The sequence below is a fragment of the Chiloscyllium plagiosum genome, unplaced genomic scaffold (genome assembly GCF_037043375.1).
Source record: "Chiloscyllium plagiosum isolate Xiang-an unplaced genomic scaffold, Cpla_swu_hap1 HiC_scaffold_26, whole genome shotgun sequence".
NCBI classification, from domain to species: Eukaryota; Metazoa; Chordata; class Chondrichthyes; order Orectolobiformes; family Hemiscylliidae; genus Chiloscyllium; species Chiloscyllium plagiosum.
In genome coordinates this window covers 36,012,339-36,033,796 of record NW_028270164.1, presented here as the reverse complement: position 1 = coordinate 36,033,796, position 21,458 = coordinate 36,012,339, and the positions used below count along the sequence as shown (strand labels likewise).

At 39.5% G+C, this 21,458-nt stretch overlaps 1 protein-coding gene across 1 annotated transcript in view; it reads right to left on the bottom strand.

Moving 5' to 3' along the window:
* Nucleotides 1-430, bottom strand: part of LOC122563231 (plakophilin-1-like) — a 60,522-nt gene extending 60,092 nt beyond the window's left edge. The window contains exon 1 of the mRNA XM_043716830.2: nt 146-430. Coding sequence (XP_043572765.2) covers nt 146-329 — 184 coding nt within the window. The 5' untranslated portion in view covers nt 330-430. The remainder of the gene's footprint in view (nt 1-145) is intronic.
* Between the last annotated feature and the right edge of the window lie 21,028 nt (nt 431-21,458).

Here is a 21,458-nt window from a genome sequence, read left to right as displayed (position 1 = left end):
CGAACAACGAAATATTCAAGATAATCGCTACCATAATTATAAGATGCAAGATTGTGATAACGCAGTAATTCTGAACAATGTCTTCAACTTCTACAGAAAACATGTTTTGTCAAAGTGAGGGGGAGGAAAGCTGGGTGTCCCATACCTTTTTTAACAGACCTTTGCTGATTTCGCTTATTCTCCATCATCATGCGCACCTGGCTGCCCACTCTCTTCTCACTGTCCATTCGGGCCAATGTGCTGAGCTTGTCGGCGGGTGGCAGAGCCAATGTAGAATTAGACTGATTGCTAAAACATTCCCCGGCTGTCACTGTCTTCACATAAGCCATGTTTATGTTATTGTTTTCGCGACCCCGCTGGTGGTTGTAATCACTCTGTAACTGTGCGCTGTTTGATTCCACTTGTTTGTCCACCTTCCCCAGACTTTCAAACACGGCTGCCTGGCCTCGCCCAGCACTTTGCTCATGAAGAGTCAACGCCTGGGTGGACACATCTGTTTGGTTGGTTCTACTGTCAATCAAGCCCAGAGTATTTGAAGGGCTTGTTTGCATGAAGCGACTTTTGTAAAGGGAAAATGCTGTAGTTGTGTGTGAGATTGAGTCACGCAGCAAGCAGGTTAATAAATTTCTATCCATCTTTTTCCCCTCTTTGCCACAATCACCCTATATTTCTACAAGCCAGCCCAGTGCAGCTGCTCACTAGAGTATGTTGATATTTATATTTGCACTGAATGGATCAATGTTGTAACCACTCGCTGTCCTCAGTTTAAAACGTAAGGTGAGAACTGCAGTGTATGTTCAAAGCGCTTGCATAACATGTACAATTCAAATATTTTAAAGAGAGAGTATTTGTGGTTCATTTTATGCAAGTTTGTGCAGCTCTGTTAAAACGGAGGATTACCAAATGAAAGTTTACGTCATCAAAACGTCATAAACATTCTTTAAAAGTAGTAATTACTTCCTCTAATTAGCAGCAATAGTTAACAGCTTGAACGATCATCTCATCAAATGGAGGGTCAAAATCTGAAAAGGTACATTGCAGATTAAGAAATAGGAAATAAGCTGTTCAGGCCTTCAAGCCTTCTCCATTATTCAACTAACCCACAGAATCCCTATAGTGCAGAAAGAGGCCATTCAGCTCATTGAGTTTAAATACCCTCCAAAGAGCACCCCATCAAGACTCGCCCACCGCAGCCCTATAACTCCACATTTACCATGGCTAATCCACCTAGCTACACCTACCTGGACACTATAGGACAATTTAGTATGGCCAATCCACATAACCTGGACATCTTTAGACTGTGGAAGGAAACTGAGCACCTGGAAGAAACCCACACAGATATGGGGAGAACATGCAAACTCCAGAAAAAAAAACTATTACCCAAGGCTGTTGTCAAATCTGTGTCCTTGGTGCTGTGATGCAGCAATGCCAATCATTGAGCCACTGTGCCATCCATCTTAGCTGATTTTCTACCTGAACACCATTTTCCTACATCATTCCCATATCCTCAATATCATTAATATCTATAAATCTTTCTCTTGAACATACTCATTGAATGAGCCTCCATAGTTCTCTGGGGTAGAGAATTTCAGAGATTTACCATTTTTGAATGAAGATATTTCTTCTTAACTCAACACTAATTTTTCCTTTATTCTGATTCTGTCTTTCACTTCTAGAACTCTACCACCACCCCTCCCCACCTTCCAGCCAGGTGAAACATATTGCATTAACCCCATGGAGTTTCAGTGGGACCACCTTTCATTCTTCTAGACTTCAGATAATCTGAGAATTCACATTTACTAAAAGGTAAAATTCATATTTTGCCACTTTACCAAACATTGTGAGCAATTTTAAAATAAAGTCCAGTCATTACACCTTTACTAAACCACAAATACTCCAGACCTTCCAGTTTTCTGCTTAGTTAACAGTTTTGTTTTGGTATTTGCTGTAAGACCAGACGGTTGACTCACTTTATCAGGAATTGTTGAAGTATGAAATTACCCAGCCAACACTTAGCCAGCTGCATTCTGAAACATATGATGTGAAGCATGCATGATAAACACATTCCAAAATCCAGCAAGTCAAGATTTAACAAAACTTGATCTTAAGTGGGTCACTAAACAACTTAAGAGAAATATAGCTTTTAGAAATGACATATGGGGGAAAGAGGAGTGTCTTTTAAAAATAATGTAAAAGCATATCAAACAAAAAAGCTCGTATCTTGACTTATTCAATATCCCAAAACAGGTGTGAGCAAATCAGTGCTCACTTTTTTCATACTTTTACCTTTATACCACAAACAGCTGACTCATTATTAGGTGTCCAATACCATCACACAATATCAGGTTGTTAACTAGAGGCTTGGGGGGAAAAAGCATTGCAGCTGAGGTAAATAGTTCAATTTTTTAAAAAAAGCATGACCGCTGATGTAATAAGTCATTCAAAGAGCTGAAAATCATTAAAGATTCAAATATGCTTACAACAGCATGTGAGCTGAAAATGTGTTGCTGGAAAAGCGCAGGTCAGGCAGCATCCAAGGAACAGGAGAATCGATGTTTCGGGCATAAGCCCTTCTTCAGCAAATATCAAAACAAAACTGTTAACTAAGCAGAAAACTGCAAGGTGTGGAGTATTTGTGGTTTAGTAAAGGTGTAATGACTGGACTTTATTTTAAAATTGCTCACAATGTTTGGTAAAGTGGCAAAATATGAATTTTACCTTTTAGTAATCAAATGCAATTGTTTTTGTACCTACATAGATCTCAAAGGAGCCGTAGAGAAGGGCACAGTAAGAGCAGCAGACGCTGAGACATTGAAGGGACAATAGAGGCGTGAGAACCCATTAGATATGGGCCAAAGGCCCAATGGCACAGCAGCCATTGTGAGGGCATGAGAGCATAGTGGGAGCAATACAGGCCAAAGGGTTTTGAGAGAACAGGGCAGATTCAGCTGAATGTAAATTCAAGAGCAGTTAGAGCCATGTCAAGGGTATAGAACTGAATTGCAATTTGGATGAAAATAATGAGTGTAATAATGGAATAGGAAGAGAAAGACAGCTTTACAAAGAACAATAGGGCAATTGAGCAGGCTAAGGCTAAAGACCTATGAAAGAACAAAGCGCTCACAACAAAACGGATGAATTAATACCACAGATAATAATAAACAGGTTAGTTGTCAGGCTCATTATGGCAGCATGTTTACAGCATGGAACAAGGAAGATGGGGATAAGTCCAGGAAGCTGGAGTTGGAATTGAAAATCAGCTACGATTTTAGAAAATGGTGGAGGCAGCTTAAATGGACAAATTATATATTCCTGCTCCAATTTCTTAGATTGTTATCACTTTAAATATGGCCTAGGAGAAAGTGACAACTGCAGATGCTGGAGGTCAAAGTTAAAAAGTGTGGTGCTGAAAAAGCACAGCCGGTCAGACAGCATCAGAGGAGCAGGAGAGTCGATGTTTCGAGCATAAACTCTTCATCAGGAATGTCTGACCAGGTTACTACAAGTCTCCAAGATCACTGAAAACTGTATATTATTTCCCTTATTTAACTCTTCATTTAATAAAATTGGTTCAACTCAGCCAGACGTTCTTTAAGATAACTGTTAATGACCCCACTTGAAATTAGAGGATTTCCATTTGTTTCTTTATTGCATCAGGTTTTGTCAGTTTACATTTGCAACAGGTTACAATTATACAACTATGCTGTTTCACAGGAGCAGGAATTATCTGACTGAAAATGAAACTTTGGTTTGAATTTCCACTAATTCAATAATATTTTGAAGGTGTTATTGTCAAGCAGCAGTTTGAATGAGGCACACCCTCTTGAATTTTAACAGTTGTAATCCCTTCCAGCTCAGCGAGCTAACTTACAAACTTGTCATCAACCTGAGCTGCAAATCTTCTCAAAAATCACGAAGTTGTAATCCCTTTAACAGGAGCTACATGCTTACATCTTATTCAACGAGAATAAAAAGTTAAAGACTGCAAGAATGTAGAACTACAAGCAGGAGTACGCATTTCAGCCCCTCAAATCCTATCATTTGATAGAATCATGGCTAATCTCACTCTTACCTCCACTTTTCTGCTTGTAACCCTTAAACTCTTTACTATTTACAAATGTGTCTGAGTCCTCCTTTAAATTTATACAGTGTTCTCAGGTCCACCATACTCTGCGATAGTGAATTCCACAAATTCATGATCCTTTCAGAGAAGTAATACCTCTTCGTCTGTTTTAAATCTGCCATCTCTTAGCTTAAAGCTGAAGAGTCATGGAGTCATACAGCATGGAAATAGACCCTTCGGTCCAACCAGTCCATGTTGACCATTCTCCCAAACCAAACTAGTCCCATCTGCTTGCACTTGGCTCATATTCCTCCAAACATTTCTTATTCATTTACTTATCTAAATGTCTTTTAAAAGTCTATGACCTCTCATACTCGATTGCCCCACACGGAGAAAAATTCACCTTATGTTTACTTTGTAAATCTCCTTTAGCATCTTAAACACCACAATCAGATTTCTTCTCATTTTCCAAAACTCTATTGAGCATATGCCTGAAGTTCAATCTCTGTTTATAAAGCAAGCCTTTCATCTCTGGAATTAATCTCGTGAACCTTCTCTAAATTGCCTCCAATGCAATTACATCTCGTGTAAGAGACCAAAACTGTATGTAATACTTCAGATACCGTCTCACTAATTCCTTGTACAGTTGCAACAATACTTCCCTATCATTATAATAAATCTGAAATAAGAATATAAAACATTGGAAATATACAGCAGATCTGTTAAGAGAAAAGACATCAACCTCTGATTAGCCTGAAATATTAACATTTTCACTCTCTATAGAAACATTGACTGACTGGTATTCCCAACATTTTTGTATATTTAAGCAGAATCCCAACATGTTTGGTTTGTTAAAATGATCAGCAGCCTCAGCACCAGAAACATTACCTTGAAAAAGATATTGCCTTAAGAAGAGAGTTGTGGTTCAAAGTAATATTATTTTCAAAGAAAACTCTGAGACAATTAATTACACTATCCAGAATTAGTAATCTTGCTATTGCCTTAACATTGCATATCTCTAACCTGAAGTCTCCACACCCACAGTATATCGCTCTCTATTCCTAACTTCAGTCTCTTTCATGTCCTTGGCTACCACCTACTGTTGGTTGTGCACTAATCATTTGAGTCCTATTACTTAGAATTTTTTTCATAAAAGATCATATACATTTCAGATATGGTCCAAAAAAAAAGAAGGAAAATGAGATGACCTGCCGTAGCTGATTACCAGGAAAGGCATTGCATGCTGTTGAGTTATACAATGCGATGTGTTAGTTTTTGGAAGCTGTAAGAGGGAGAATTCAAAACTAAGTGATGATTTATTGTCACTTGAACTCTGCAATGAACAACAGAGTAAATACAGTGAAAACGTTTGACTGTTGCCACAATCAACTGCCACTTGAATATTTTAAGAATAAAAAGAACAAAACGGTCAAGGTGAAAGTTCATCTTTGTTCCACTGCCTCCACAATGAGATTTCAAAACTAAGTGGCATCAAGAATCTTATAAATTAAAGATAATCTGTCTGACAACAGACCTCTGATCAAGCTGTAAAGTATTGACAAGAACAGCAGAGTGGCAGAAACATCCAGATCCTCACTCTCCATGTGAGAAAATACAAAAAAAATCAAGAGGGTTTGAACAAAAGGACTGATACAAGAAAAAATCAAAGTGCACCTGACCAACCAGCGAATCAAAGAATGACTATCACTCTACAGGAAACAGTGTATCACCATTTCAAAAATCAAAAAAATTGTGACAAAAAAGTAACTTGATCTTCTGATTTTGTTCATTCTGTCTATAATTTTGTGTCCACCCACAATGTATGTGTTAAACAGTTTACCTTTTTGTGACTAAGTGATTTATGATGATTTATTGTGACTTGAACTCTACGATGAACAACAGAGTAAATTCAGTGAAAAGGTTCAACTGTTGTACCCATCCACTGCCATTTGAATATTTTAAGAATAAAAAGGTCAAGGTGAAAGTCCATCTTTGTTCCACTGCCTCCACATGAGCCATGAGTTGGCTGACCAATGATGCTAGCGTAAGACCCACCAATGGTGGAGTCACCTCTCTTCAAACGCCATCTCTTCACCACTGGGCCCACCTCAACAACAGCTACTGATGCCAAGTGCAATTCTGGACCCACACTTGCCCTGCAACCAGGACACCCAGCTCCGCTGCTGCTGCCACCTTGCTGATAATCGGGAGTCTCTGCTCTGGGCCTACATCAACCAAGAGACCCTGGCTTCAATGCCTGGCCAAGCCATTGCCTCTCCAAGAGTCCCGCTCTGGCTGCTCTCCTCCGTGATGTTACCTTCTCTGTCACTGACAGGAAGAAGATGAAGATGTACCCTCGAACTCTGTGGGAAGCTAGGGAAGTGGTTGCTGGGCCTCTTGCTGAGATATTTGCATCATTGATAGTCACAGTGAGGGGCCGGAAGACTGGAGGTCGGCTAACGTGGTGCCACTATTTACGAAAGGTGATAAGGAAAAACTAAGGATCAATAAACCGGTGAGATTGACATTGGTGGTGGGCAAGTTGTTGGAGGGAATCCTGAGGGACAGGATTTGCATGTATTTGGAAAGGCAAGGACTGATTAGGGATAGTCAACATGGCTTTGTGCATGGCAAATCATGCTTCACTAACTTGATTGAGATTTTTGAAGAGGTAATAAAGAGGATTGATCAGGGCAGAGCAGTGGACATGATCTATATGAACTTCAGTAAAACATTTCACAAGGTTCCTCATGGGAGACTGGTTAGCAAGGTTAGATCTCATGGAATACAGGGAGAACTAGCCATTTGGATACAGAACTGACTTGAAAGTAGAAGACTTCCCGTGGGGTGGTGGAGGGATGGTTTACAGACTGGAGGCCTGTGACCAGTGGAGTGCCATAAGGGTCGGTGCTGGGTCCACTGCTTTTTGTCATTTATATGAATGATTTGGATGTGAACATAGGATGTATAGTTAGTGTGTTTGCAGTTGGCACAAAGTTGAAGGTGTAGTGGACTGTGAAAAAGAGTGGATCAGAGTACAATAGGATCTTGATCAAATGGGCCAAATGGCCTGAGGAGTGACAGATGGAATTTAATTAAGATAAATGTGAGGTGCTGCATTTTGGAAAAGCAAATCAAAGCAGGACTTATACACTTAATGGTAAGGTCTTGGGGAGTGTTGCTGAACAAAGAGACCCTGGAGTGCAGGTTCACAGCTCCTTGAAAGTAGAGCTGCAAGTAGATAGGATAGTGAAGAAGGTGTTTTATATGCTTTCCTTTATTGGTCAGAGCATTGAATATAGGAGTTGGGAAGTCACGTTGTGGCTTTACAGGACATTGGTTAGGCCACCGTTTGGAATATTGTGTGCATTTCTGATCTCCTTCCTATCGGAAGGATGTTGTGAAACCTGAAAGGGTTCAAAAAAGATTTACAAGGATATTGCCAAGGTTGGACGATTTGAGCGGTAGGGAGAACTGAATAGGCTGCAGCTGTTTTCACTGGAATGTCGGAGGCTGAGGGGTGAATGTATAGAGGTTCATAAAGTCATGACGGGCATGGATAGGGTAAATAGACATGGTCTTATCCCTGAAGTTGGGCAGTCTGGAACTAGAGAGTATAGGTTTAGGGTGTGAGGGGAAAAGTCTAAAAACGACTTAAGGGGCAACTTTTTCACACAGAGGGTGGTGTGTGTATGGAATGAACTGCCAGAGGAAGTAATGGAGGCTGGTACAATTATAGCACTGAAAAGGCATCTGGATGGGTATATGAATAGGAAGGCTTTAGAGGGATATGGGCTAAGTGCTGGCAAACGGGACTAGATTAAGTTAGGATAACTGGTCAGCATGGACGAGTTGAACCACAGGGTCTGTTTCCATGCTGTACATCTCTATCACTCCAAAAAGAAAAAGAAGATGACAAGGGTAAAGAAGGAAGTGGGGAAGAAAGTAAGCACCTAGAGCAGATGCGCCGAGGAGCCTGAATGCAGCTTACTTTGCCAGCAGTGGGTGTGTAATTTGAGTTTTGAAGAAGTATATTCTAAGTTACATAATTTAGAAAATAGAGTGTTACAGAAATAGAGCCTTTTGTTAAACTGTTACTGAAGTAAGCTGGTGTGAATTGTTTTTGTTCTGAGTAACGATCAGGCAAATTGGTCAACAGAAGACTGATATCAGACTTGAAACATGACCACTGTCTCTAACTCCATGGATGCTACAAGACCCTTTTGAGTTTTTCTAGGGATTCCTGTTTTGATTTATCATTTTTGGTTCTCTTTGTGTTCTCAATGGGATTTTATACACTCATGTATTTACAATCATTTGTGGAACAGTGCAGCATGATTACTAGTGCACTCCTCTCTATTAAGACGTGACATTTCTCTCAATTTATTTGCATTGTCACTTTTCTTATTGGATATGGCTGGCTGGAGCAGCATTTGTTGCCCATCATTAATTACCCTGGAGAAGATGGTGGTAAGCTGCCATCTTGATTTACTGTACACCTTAGGATGTAGTAACACCCAATTATGATTGTAGGGAGGGAATTCCATTATTTTGACTCAGCAATACTGAAGGAACTATGATAATGTTCCACATTAGGATGGTATGTGACTTAGACAGGTACTTGGTGTTGGTGTTCCTATGTATCTGCTGCCCTTATCCATCTAAGTAATAGAAGTGGGGGCTTTGGAACATACTGTCAAAGGAGGCTTAGTGATCCACTGCTGTTCAGTATGTAGATGGCATACAGCTGCTACCATTGTGTATTGGTGGTAAAGAGAGTAAATGTTGAAGGTGCATGAATCAGGTACCAAGCAAGTGGGCTGCTTTGTCTTTGGTGGTAATGAACTTTTTGGAATAATATTGGAGTTGCACTAAGCCACTTAATTACAGAGTATTTCGTCACACTCCTGTCTTGTGCCACGTATTTAGGGTTATAAAGTAAGGCTAGACAGGCTGGGACTTTTCTCATTGGAGCGTAGGAGGTTCAAAGGAAACCTTATAAAAGTCTATAAAATAATGAGGCATAAAAATAGAGTTAATGGTAATTGTCTTTTCACCAATCTGGGGAGTTTCACGACTAGGGGCAAATTTTTAAGGTAAATGGAGGGAGATTTAAAAAAGACATAAGGGGCAAATGTTTTACACAGAGGGTGGTTCACATGTGAAATGAATTTCCTGAGAGGTAGATGTGGGTACAATTGCAATGTTTAAATGACACTTGGATTAGGTACATGAATAGGAAAGGTTTATAGGGATATGAGCCAGCACGAGGCAGGTCGGACTATTTTTGTTTGGGGTTATGTTCAGTATGAAAGGGTTGGACCCAGATAGAATCATACAGCATGGAAACAGACTATGACTAAATACCAGGCACTAGGGAGTTAGAAAGTGAGCTATTCCTTGCAGAATTCCTTACTGCCTACCTGCAATTCTTGCTACTGTCTTTATATGACTAGTCCAATTCAGTTGCCAGTCTTTGGTAACCACCAGGATGCTGATGGTGGGAAATTCGGTGATGGTAACACTATTTATATCAATGGGCAATGGTTACTTTCTCTCTTGTTGGAAGTGTTCATTGCCAGCCAAAAGCATAACATGTATGTTACTTGCCACTTATCAAGTCAAGTTTGAGAGCTGTCTAGGTCTTTCTGCATGTAGATACAGACTGCTTCACTGCCTGAGCTGGGAACTGTGCAATCGTCAATGAACATCCCCACTTTCAAACTTATCATAGAACTTATCAAACTTATCATTGAGGAAGCAGCTGAAGATGGTTGGGACTAGGACACTATTTGATTACTCTTGTCCATTAACCAAGTTGGTCACCAATCTATAGTATTAAAACATGCAGGCGATGGAGTTAGATGTCCACAGCATACATTGTGTATCTCACTTTAGCAGGAATTTGGTGTCAGTAAAATCTAGCTCCAAATACTTATCCTGGCAGTAACGTGTGCAATAGCTGTATATTTTATTATGAGCTGGCAGCACCAATTCAGCTTGGTTCCTATGACCATGTTAAATTGGAGTATTAGCCTCATGCATCCATATATCCAAGTAGGGCCACAGCACAAGATCCTCAAAAGGTATTCTGAATCAAACATGTTATTTCTAACCAAACATTTTGAGCCAGCTCAGATGAATCTTTCTCAACCAATTTCACCCCATCAAGCTTGGACCAGAACCTTTTACTACAATCCAGGGTAACTGACCCAGCTGCTTCTCAGAAGATACTTTATTTTGATTGGTTCTGGTTGAATGTTGCAGAGCAGGGACTTTCCAGAGTGTGCTCTCTCCCGGATTTAGGATATGAGTTCTCTTACACAATTTAGGTCTGGTGGGACTCTTTAGCTATCTTGAGTCCACATACCAGCTGCCACTACAATGGCGTGCTGGCTCAGATCTTGAAGAACATTTTAACTGTTTGGTCAAAGCTTGGCTTTTTATTAGGGTTTTTCTGTGGACTGATGTGGAACCCATCTGTTCAGGATATGTCCTGAATGAGGTTATGCAAAAGCCTTCACTCAAGTGGTGTTTCCCAAGCTCAGTCAGTCTGGTGAGGGTGTCCACTTCCATCAGAATACCCTGCACCTCATATGCTCTATTAGCTGAATTTCCACAATGGTAAAGCCAGTTGTAGTGCCTGTTTGAAGTCCAGTTGGGCTTCAGCTAGTGGGTACTTTTGCACGGTTACATACAAAATACATACAAAAGAATCCGTCAGCATCTCATTAAGGGTTAAACCAAAACCACATGCCTCTGCCAGTCAATCAATCTCGTCAAAAATCCCGACACAGATTCCTTTGGTTCTCAAATTGCAGAATACAACCAATATCATCTTAGAATAAGAGGAGGCTTGGGGTCATAATATTCCTTAACTAAATCTGTCAATGCTTGAAATGTTTTCGTACCTGGTGCCTCAGGGAAAGCTAGACTCCTAATAACTGAAAATGTTGTGGGTCCTCATGCTGTCAAAACTACTCATTGCTTTTCAACTGCCCTAATATCCTTTGCCTAGAACAAGTAATGCATTCTTTCCATTTACTGATCTCAGTCTTAGACAGCAAGATCGAGTGAGTCAAGCTTCCCAAATCATGACATGATGTCAGAAATTCTTACCCCAGCTCAATAATGACTGTTGAAAGCAAATTTCCTCAGGAGCCTGCTTTTCTCTCATCACCACTGAAATAACTCCAGAGTCTAGTATCCCACCCCTAAGTCAACCTTTATTTGCATGGATATTGGTTGATACTGATCCAACTAGCTCAGAGCCAGCTCCCAGAGTAAACAGAACATGTGACACCCTGTTTATTTTTTTTTATTAAATCAAAATAGAGTTGGAGGGAGAAATGATGCACTCCACTCCCTGCGGCGCCCACCTCTCCCTGAACAACTCCAGGGTGTTGGTCCACTCCTGTTTATGTTTGTCAGGCTGGGCGCCTTGATTGGACCAGATTAACAGCCCCAATCAGGGAACTTATATTCTATGATATCCACCTGGCTGACCTCGTTACAATCACTGCATTATTCAGCACTGCAAAGTTGTGAATGACTGTAGATGGTAATTAAAGCATTTTTACATTGTAATTAAAGCATAATTAACAATCTCCATTAGTTGAGAATTGATTAATTGGTTGTATTCCCAACAAAAAAGTGGAAATTCCAAATAAAAGCAACAAAATACGTTTCTGAAGCAGAAAGTCTCATCAATTGCACTTTTCCTGAATCCTTTGATTTGGATTTTACGTGCCATTAATTTAAGATTTTGAGATTTGGAAATCAAGTGAGAAATGGCAGAGAAGGAGATGAGTGAAGGTTCCACAAATCAGAGTGATGGAGAAACTCAGCAGGTCCAACAGCATCTGTGGAGAGATACAGAGTCAATATCCCATGTCTTAATAACTCTTCTTCAAACCATTACTGGCCTGAATTTTCTTGTCCTGCGCCTCCTTCTGTGGGTTGGGGAGGCTGGTATGTTTGGGGGAATGGTGGATTGGTGGTAGAGCAGGAAGCTTGTGCTGGGGATCTTGTGAGGGGAGTGGAAGAGAGTGAGAATGAGATTCAAATCTCAGCAGCATGGCATGCGTTGATGTAATGCTGCACATCCAAACTGCACCTGTAAATGCATACATTGAGCAATGTATCAGGCATTCACCCAACAACTTCTTTGAACTTTAACATTCAAGATCTAATGACATAATTTAAACTGGCACAAGGGATGTCAACAAAGTGTTCCCGTGGACATGGTTTCAAGCCCAGAAGAAGATCAACAAGGTAATATTTTTCATTGAAACCAGGTCAAGGAATATGAGACTGAGTTTTATCAGTGTGATCTGGTACAAGATACTACACTCTGAATTAGATACTTGCATTTTAAAAACAATACAAAATGCAATCAATGCTGGAAACCTACAAAAAGAACAGAAAATGTTAGGAATACCAGATCAAGTAGCATCTGTGAAATAAGAAGTAGGATTACTGTTTCAGGTGAAAACCTTTTTAATCAAAATACAATAGTCACCATTTCTTCAAAAAGTGTTATTCCAAACAATCTTCTGAACTTTAATCTGATGTGAAACTCTTGTATGCTTATACCATATTCCAGTGGGTTATCTAAAGAAGAAGGCTACTTAATGACATTCTTAGATAATTCTATCATATAGGTATCTACACAATGATCTATAAAGTATTATTCTATACTAATGAAATGAATACACCCACTTTGTCATACAAATCCACGAATTAAATACTGTATTCAAAAAGCTATGATTAACAGCAAGCATATCTTTCAATTAAACAAATGATTCACATAAAAGCATGTCAATGATTCAGCTAAAATATTGCATGGTTTACTTTGCTGATGTTATCACCCTATCTTAAATATGAATGGCAACTTAATCATTGCAATAATGTAGGATTGAGTTTATTATTCAGTAATTAGTTATAGCATGATTAAACATTTGGTTACCAAGTGAGATTAATATTATATTCTGTTTAACTGTGGTCAATGAAATACACTGATATCATGAGATCCTTTGTGAATGCATGTCCAAGCATTAGTGGAGTGTCACTTTGATTCGTGTCAAAATCAACAAACTTTAGAAAATTGATTTTATAGTCATATTCCTTGACCTGGTTTCAATGAAAAATATTACCTTGTTGATCTTCTTCTGGGCTTGATGTCTTCAAACCATGTCTAACTCAGTGCTGGAGGAATCTCACTGTTTACAACCTATTGTTTTAGTTCCTGCTATTGAGGGAGTCCAGTGAAGATTCACCAGCCTAATTCCTGGGATGGCAGGACTGACATATGAGGAAACACTGGATCTACTGGGCTTTTACTCACTGGAATTTAGAAGAATGAGAGGGGATCGCATTGAAACATATAAAATCCTGATGTGATTGGATAGTCTAGATGCGGGAAGAATGTTCCTGATGTTGGGAAAGTCTTGAGCTGGGCCTCACAGTCTAAGAATAAGGGTTATAGTCCAACAGGTTTATTTAGTAAAGGAGCAATGCACCGAAAACTACTCCTTCCAAATAAACCTGTTGGACTATAACCTGGTGTTGTGTGATTTTTAACTTTGTCCACCCCAGTCCAACACCGGCACCTCCACATTAAGAATAAGGGATAAGCCATTAAGGACTGAGATGAGGAAGAACTTATTCAATCAAAGTGTTGTGAACCTGTGGAATTCTCTCTCACAGAAAGTTGTTGGGGCCAGTTCACTAGATATATTCAAAAGGGCATTGGGCCTGGTCCTTGAGGCTCAAGGGATCATGGGTATGGAGAGAAAGTGGAATGGGATGCTGAAATTGCATGAACAGCCATGATCAAACTGAAAAGTTGTGCAGGTTTGAAGGGCCAAACAGCCTACTCCTGGACCTAATTGCTATGTTTCTATGTTTAGCATCATGGAATGGTTTAGTTTTGTAACTTAATTAGTTCAAAAGAGTAACAGTTAATCTATGTAAAGGCATATGCACATACATTGCATTGGAAGAAAGCTCAATAATTAGTTTTAAAGCATGGTTTCTTAAGACAATCCAGGCTATACAGTTTCAGAATAATGATAAGACTTGATTCTTGTTAATGGAATTCCCTTTTTCTAAAGATCGTAAGAAGCAGTACTCTTTTCAAAGTGATCTTTCAGTTATTGAATGGTTCTTTTTAACTAAAATATAATGATAGGTTTTTGAACACTCCAGAACACTTATATTTGTGATTTAGATATTCGGGATAGTATTTATCATTAGGTGCCGATGTTACAGATCCTCTAAGTAGACATAAAGTACATTTGTGATGCATACTTATTTTGCTAATTTTATGATTCTGTAAGATAAAGGATAAATGCTATAAGAGAAAGGGTGGTACTTTTAAGTAACTTACAGCTTAGTGAAAGAGTCATGTGATAGTAGGATATAATATCAATAAGATACAATCAATTAAGTGACTATCACTGTTAAGAAACCAACCATGAACTGGGCCATACTGCCAAGCCAACGTGAGATTGATCATGTGCAGTTCATGCATGGGTAAGCCACCTGAATATAGGATGTCACTGATCATGTATGTGTTAGTGGTAAGCAAGTTGTAATGTTTAATGGCATGGTGTGCAGAAAGAAGACTGGGGGAGAAAAGAGATTTCAATTAACAGAGCAGAAAACATGCACCCAGTAAGCCAGAAGTCATGAGCTGGTTATCCCAATAGAGTTATAGAGTCCAATGCACCACCAGATTCCTTCTGCAAGCATCTGTATATTTTTGAATCAACTTCTTCTAAGATATTATTACATACTTCTGGAACAATAGAGAGTGGAACCCAAGCCTCCAGGCTCAGAGGTCAGGGCACTACTACTGTATCCGAAGAATCCTTCTGCATGCATATTTGCCTAGAAAAAGTACTTTAAATTTTTGTGTGAATGGAATGAGCCTACCTTAATTGGCTTCATAAAAGTGAGAGCAAGTGTTGAGATTATTCACATTCTTCTACTGGTGGGTAGAACTTGTTAATTGTTTGTTTAATTTGTAACACAAGTGATTTTGTTGGTGGTAGAACAAAAGTCTGGAAGTGTGTAATAACATCTTTGAACAGAGAGATAAAGTAATTAGATTCTTGACAATTCCAATCTTCTCAATAGGTTTTCCAAAAATCTTTATCTTATGCTTAGTACAGCTCAGATCATTACTATTCCATCAGAGAAACCTGAATGCTTATAATTCAAAAGCCTTACATTGTTCCTTGGTTCCAATCTTTTCTCGGAAATATTTAGTCAGTTTTCTCAGCCGACAAGATAACATTTGTTAGTGCAAAACCCAATACGGTTTTTATTTTCTTCTAAGATTTGGAATGTTCAATTTATCTTCAATTGTAAGCCTAACATCAATTACAATTGTAGACTGACGATAAATACAAAATAATGTTACTAAACAGGATGGTTGGTGATTAGAAAATTTAGAGGAGAAAGTGAGGACTGCAGATGCTGGAGATCAGAGCTGAAAATGTGTTGCTGGAAAAGTGCAGCAGGTCAGGCAGCATCCAAGGAGCAGGAGAATCGACGTTTCGGGCAAGAGCCCTGAAGAAGGGCTCATGCCCGAAACGTCGATTCTCCTGCTCCTTGGATGCTGCCTGACCTGCTGCGCATTTCCAGCAACACATTTTCAGATTAGAAAATATATACTTGCTTGCAGACGGTTTCTGGTGGTACAGTGGCATGCCCTTGCTCTCAGCCAGGACATCTAGTTTAAAGTCCCACCTACCCTAAATATATATCCTAACAGTCTGAACAAGTTAATCAAAAATAGCTTCATCTAGGGCATTTGTGGCTCGGTAATATCTATATCTCTGGGACATAAGGTCTGAATTTGAAGCCTACCTGCCACAGAGGTGTACCACGGCATAATGTGTTGATTTGGGCCAAATGCAGGCAAATGGGATGAGACTGGTTTAGAAACATGGTCGGTGTGGACTAATTGGACCAAAAGGTCTGTTTCTATGCTACATGATTCTATGACTCTATTGGGATAACTCAGCTCATGACCTCTGGCTTACTGGTGCATATTTCCTGCTCAGTTAACAAAATCATTTTCTCCCCCAGTCTTCCTTCTGCACACCAAACCATTAGATGTTATGGCTTGCATGCCACCAAAACATGCATGATCAGTGACATCCTAAACTCTGCTGGCTTACAAATGCTTGAGCTGCACATGATCCATCTTGGATTATCTAGACAGTACAGGCCTAGTTTATTGTTGGTTTCTTAAAAGTGACGGTCATTTAACTGATCATATCTTACAGATAGGATATCTGTATCACATGACTATTTCCTTAAGCTGTCAGTCTTTATACAAGCTACCTTATAAATTTAAAGCATTATAGCACATCTGTTTTATTTTAAAGATTCATAAAATAAGGATGCAGTGCAAAAATTGTAATCCAATACGTTGTTAGCAGTGAGATCCTTCCAGCACCGAATTTATTAGTTTGGGCCATAAAATCAATTCTCTAAAGTTTATTGATTTTGACAAAATACAATGTGATATTCCATTTGATTCACAAAGGATCATATGATATCAGTGTCTTCCACTGAACACAGTTAAACAGAACATAATATTAATTTCACTTGGTAACCAAATGTTTAACCATGCTATAACTAATTACTAAAAAATAAACTCAGTCCGACATTAATGCAATGATTATGTTGCCATTAATATTTTAGATAGAGCGGTAACATCAGCAGAGTAAGCTAAATATGCTTAGCTGAATCATTGACATCCTCTTATTGTGAATCATTTGTTTAATTGCAAGATGCACTTGCTATTAGTCACAGCTTTCTGAATTAAATATTTAATTTCTGATTTTGCGTTGGATGTATTCACTTCATTGGTGTAGTTTCATAGATCATAATGTAGATAATTGGCATAATTATCTATCATCATGTCATTAAATAGCCTTTTTCTTTAGATAACCTAATAAGATACAAGCATACATCAGTTTCACGTTAGATTAAACTTTGAAGATTGTTTGGCATGACATGGTGGCTCAGTGGTTAGCACTGTAGCTCATAGCACCAGGGATCTGTGTTCAATTCCAGCCTCAGGCAACTACTTGTGTGGAGTTTGCACATTCTTCCCCCATCTGTTGGTTTCCTCCCCCAACACAAAGATGTGCAGGTTAGATGAATTGGCTATGCTAAATTGCCTGTAGTGTTCAGGGATGTGTAGGTTAGGTGCATTAGTCAGGGATAAACACAGAATAATAGTTGTAGGTGAATGGATCTGGGTGGGTTAGTCTTTTGGAGGGTCACTGTAGACTTGTTGGGCTGAAGGACCTGTTTCCACACTGTAAGGATTCTATGAAACACTCTTTAAAGAGCTGAAAAAGATGAATATTCTGATAGAAAGGTTATTCACATGAAACACTAGCCCAAATGCTACTTGATTTGGGATTTCCAACATTTTCTGTTCTTTTTGTAGGTTTCCAGCATTGATTGCATTTTGTTTTTTAAGTGATGGTATGTAATTCAGATTGTAGTATCTTGTACCAGATCACACTGATAAAACTCAGTCTCATATTCCTTGTCCTGTTTTCAATGAAAAATAATAGCTTGTTGGTCTTCTTCTGGACTTGATGTCTTCAAAACCATGCCCACAGAAACTATTTGTTGACATCCCTTGTGCCAGTTTAAATTATGTCATTAGATCTTGAATTTTAAAGTTCAAAGAAGTTGTTGGGTGAACGCCTGATACATTGCCCAATGTATGCATTTACAGGTGCAGTTTGGATGTGCAGCATTACATAAACGCATGCTATGCTGCTGAGATTTGAATCTCATTCTCACTCTCTTCCACTCCCCTCACAAGATCCCCAGCACAATCTTCCTGCTCTACCACCAATCCACCATTCCCCCAAACTTACTAGCCTCCCCAACCCACAGAAGGAGGCGCAGGACAAGAAAATTCAGGCCAGTAATGGTTTGAAGAAGTTATTACAGACATGGGATATTGACTCTGTATCTCTCCACAGATGTTGTTGGACCTGCTGAGTTTCTCCATCACTCTGATTTGTGGAATCTTCACTCATCTCCTTCTCTGCCATTTCTCACTTGATTTCTCAATCTCAAAATCTTGAATTAATTGCACCTAAAATCCAAATCAAAGGATTCAGAAAAAGTGCAATTGATGAGACTTTCTGCTCCAGAAAGATATCTTGTTGCTTTTATCTGGAATTTCTACTTTTATGTTGGGAATACAACCAATTAATCAATTCTCAATTAATGGAGATTGTTAATTATGCTTTAATTGCAATGTAAAAATGTTTTGATTATCATCTACACTGTCATTCACAACTTTGCAGTGCTGAATAATGCAGTGATTGTAACGAGGTCAGCCAGGTGAATATTATAGAAAACGACTTCCCTGATTGGGGCTGTTAGTTATATTCCTTGTCGTGCTTTGCTGGTCCTCTTCTGGGCTTGATATTTTCAAAGCTGGCACAGTAGCTCAGTGGTTAGCACTGCTGCCTCACAGCGCCAATGACACGGTTTTAATTCCCACCTTGGGCGACTGTCTGTGTGGAGTTTGCACATTCTCCCCGTGTTTGCGTGGGTTTCCTCTGGGTGCTCTGGTTTCCTCCCACAATCCGAAGATGTGCAGGTCAGGTAAATTGGTCATGCTAAATTTCCTATAGTGTTCGGTCATTAGTTGGGGTAAATATAGAGTAGGGGAATGGGTCTAGGTGGGTTACTCTCTGGAAGGTTGGTGTGAACTTGGGCCAAATAGCCTGTTTCCATACTGTAGGGTGTCTAAATAAAAGCCACGTTCACAGGAACTATTTGTTAACATCCCTTGTAACAGTTTAAATTATGTGATTAGATCTTGAATTTTAAAGTTCAAAGAAACTCTTGGCTGAATGCCTCAAATGTTGCCCAATGTATGCATTTACAACAGGGCAGTTTGGCTGTGCATCATTATATCAAGAATTGCTTGCTGCTGAGATTTGAATCTCAGCCTCGCTCTCTTTCAACTCCCCTGACCAGATCACCAGCACAACCTTCCTGTTCCACCACCATCCACTATTCACTCAATCATACCAGCCTCCCCAACCCACAGGAGGCTGCACAGGAGGAGAAAATTCAGGCCAGTAGTGGTTTGAAGAAGAGTTATTATAGACTTTAGATGCTGACTCTATATCTTTCTCCACAGATGCTGTCAGACCTGCTGAGCTTTTCCAGCATTCTAATTTGTGGATTCTGCACTCATATCCTTCTCGGTTATTTCTCACTTGCTTTTCCAATCTCAAATTCTTAAGTTAATGGTACATAAAATCAAAATCAACTTATTCAGGAACAGTGCATTTGAAGAGCCTTTCTGCTCCAGCAGCATATCAACCAATATTCTGAGTCTTTAGCTGGAATTTCTACTTTTGTTTTCGGTAATCAACCTGTTAATTGATTCTCAATTAATACAGATTGTAATTAAAGCATTTTTTAAAAAGTTCACGGGACGAACTTTTTAAAAAGTTCTGGCTAGGCCAGCATTTATTATCCATCCTAATTGTCCACAGGGCAGTTAAGAGTCAACCATGTTGCTGTGGGCCTGGACTCACATGTAGGCCAGATCAGGTAAGGATGGCTATTTCTTTCCCTAAAGCACATTAGTGACCCAGAGGGGTTTTTGCAACAATAAACAATGAATTTTTGGTTGTCATTAGATTCTTAATTCGAGATTGCAAATTCTACAGCTTTTTTAACTATGCATTATTTACCATCTGCAAAGTCATTCATTGTTTTGCAGTGCTAACTAGTATCGTGGTCATAATAAGATCAGCCAGATGGACCACCACATTGAATAAGACTTCCTTAAATGGGGCTGTTAATCTGGTCCAAACCGAGCCCTCGCTGACAGCTATAGACAGGAATGTCAGAGAGTCTCCAAAAGAAGAAAAAAAAGAAATAAATAAGATAATCTGAGAGGTTAAGTTCACTCTGAGCTCTGGTTCTGAGACAGCTGGATCCAATATCCACACATAAATAAAGGATAACTTGGCCTCTGTGGTGTTATTTCCATAGTGATGAGAGAAAAGCGCGGTTCTGAAGAAATTCACTTACAACAGCTGTTTTCGAATTGGGGTGAGCATTTATGGAATCACGCTGCTACTTGAAAATCTTGACACCCTCGATCCTACTGTCCAAGCATGTGCAAAGAATGTGCTGTTTTTTTCTGGGCAAATGACATTAGGGCAGATGAAAAGTAATGAGTCATTCTTCTGGCAGCTTGGGGATCCCCTACTTTTTCAATTATTAGGACTGTAACTTTCACTGAGGCACCAGATACTAAAACCTTTCAAGAGTTAGTACATTCAGTTAAAGATTATCAGCACCCCAAGCCTGTCCTAATTCAGAGATGCTCTGAGTTTCACTTGGCAATTTGAGAACTAGGAGAATCCATACCAGGAATTCTGGTTAGGTTACAGCAGCTAGCGACAAAGGGTTAACCCTTACTGATATTCTGACAGATTGGTATGTGGGATTAGTGATATAACCATGCAAAAGCACCTACTAGCAAAAGCCCATCTGCACTTCAAATAGGCATGACAACTGTATTTATCATTGGAAAATGCAGCAAGTGCAGCAAGGTGTTCCAATGAAAGTAGATATCCTTGCCAGTCCAACTGAGCTTGGGGAATACCACTTGAGTGAAGGTATTTGCATAGCCACACTCAGGACATATCCTGAACAGAGGAGCTCTAGGTCAGCCCACAGCAAAATCCCAAAACAAAGCCAAGCCTTTGGTAAACAGTAAAAATTTTCTTCAGGATCTGTGCCTGCAAGTCTTTGTTATTCTTGCAGTACAAGGATTGGAGACAGCTATCCACTGGGCCTAAGTAGAGTTAGAGAACTCATAGGCCAGTAACCAGGAGAATGAAGATCCTGGAAAGTCAACCTACATCTGGTTTGCAGCAGTTAAATTGCTTAGCAACATCCAAATCAGAACCAAAATAAATGCCTGGTTAAATGGTCACCTGGTTCTAATGGAGGTCGATAGTGATGTGGCTGTTTCAGTGATCACATTCAGACTTTAACAAAATTTGCGCGAGGTGCCAACCCTTACATTAGTGCATGACCTATACTGGGGAACGTTTACAGATTAAGGGTACAACTTTGATTCTGGCCTCTAATGAGAAGCAGCTGGTTCAGTTACCACAGATTGTAGCAAAAGGCTCAGGAACAAGCATAATGGGGCAAAATAGAGTGTCACTTAGATTGAAAAATGTTGAGTCAATTCGAAAGCTGCCTGAGTGGCTACCTTAAGCAGTGCTCTAAAACCTAGCTTTAATGCAAATAATATTCAACAGTAGATCTGTTTCCTGTCTTTTACAAACTCCATGGGTTT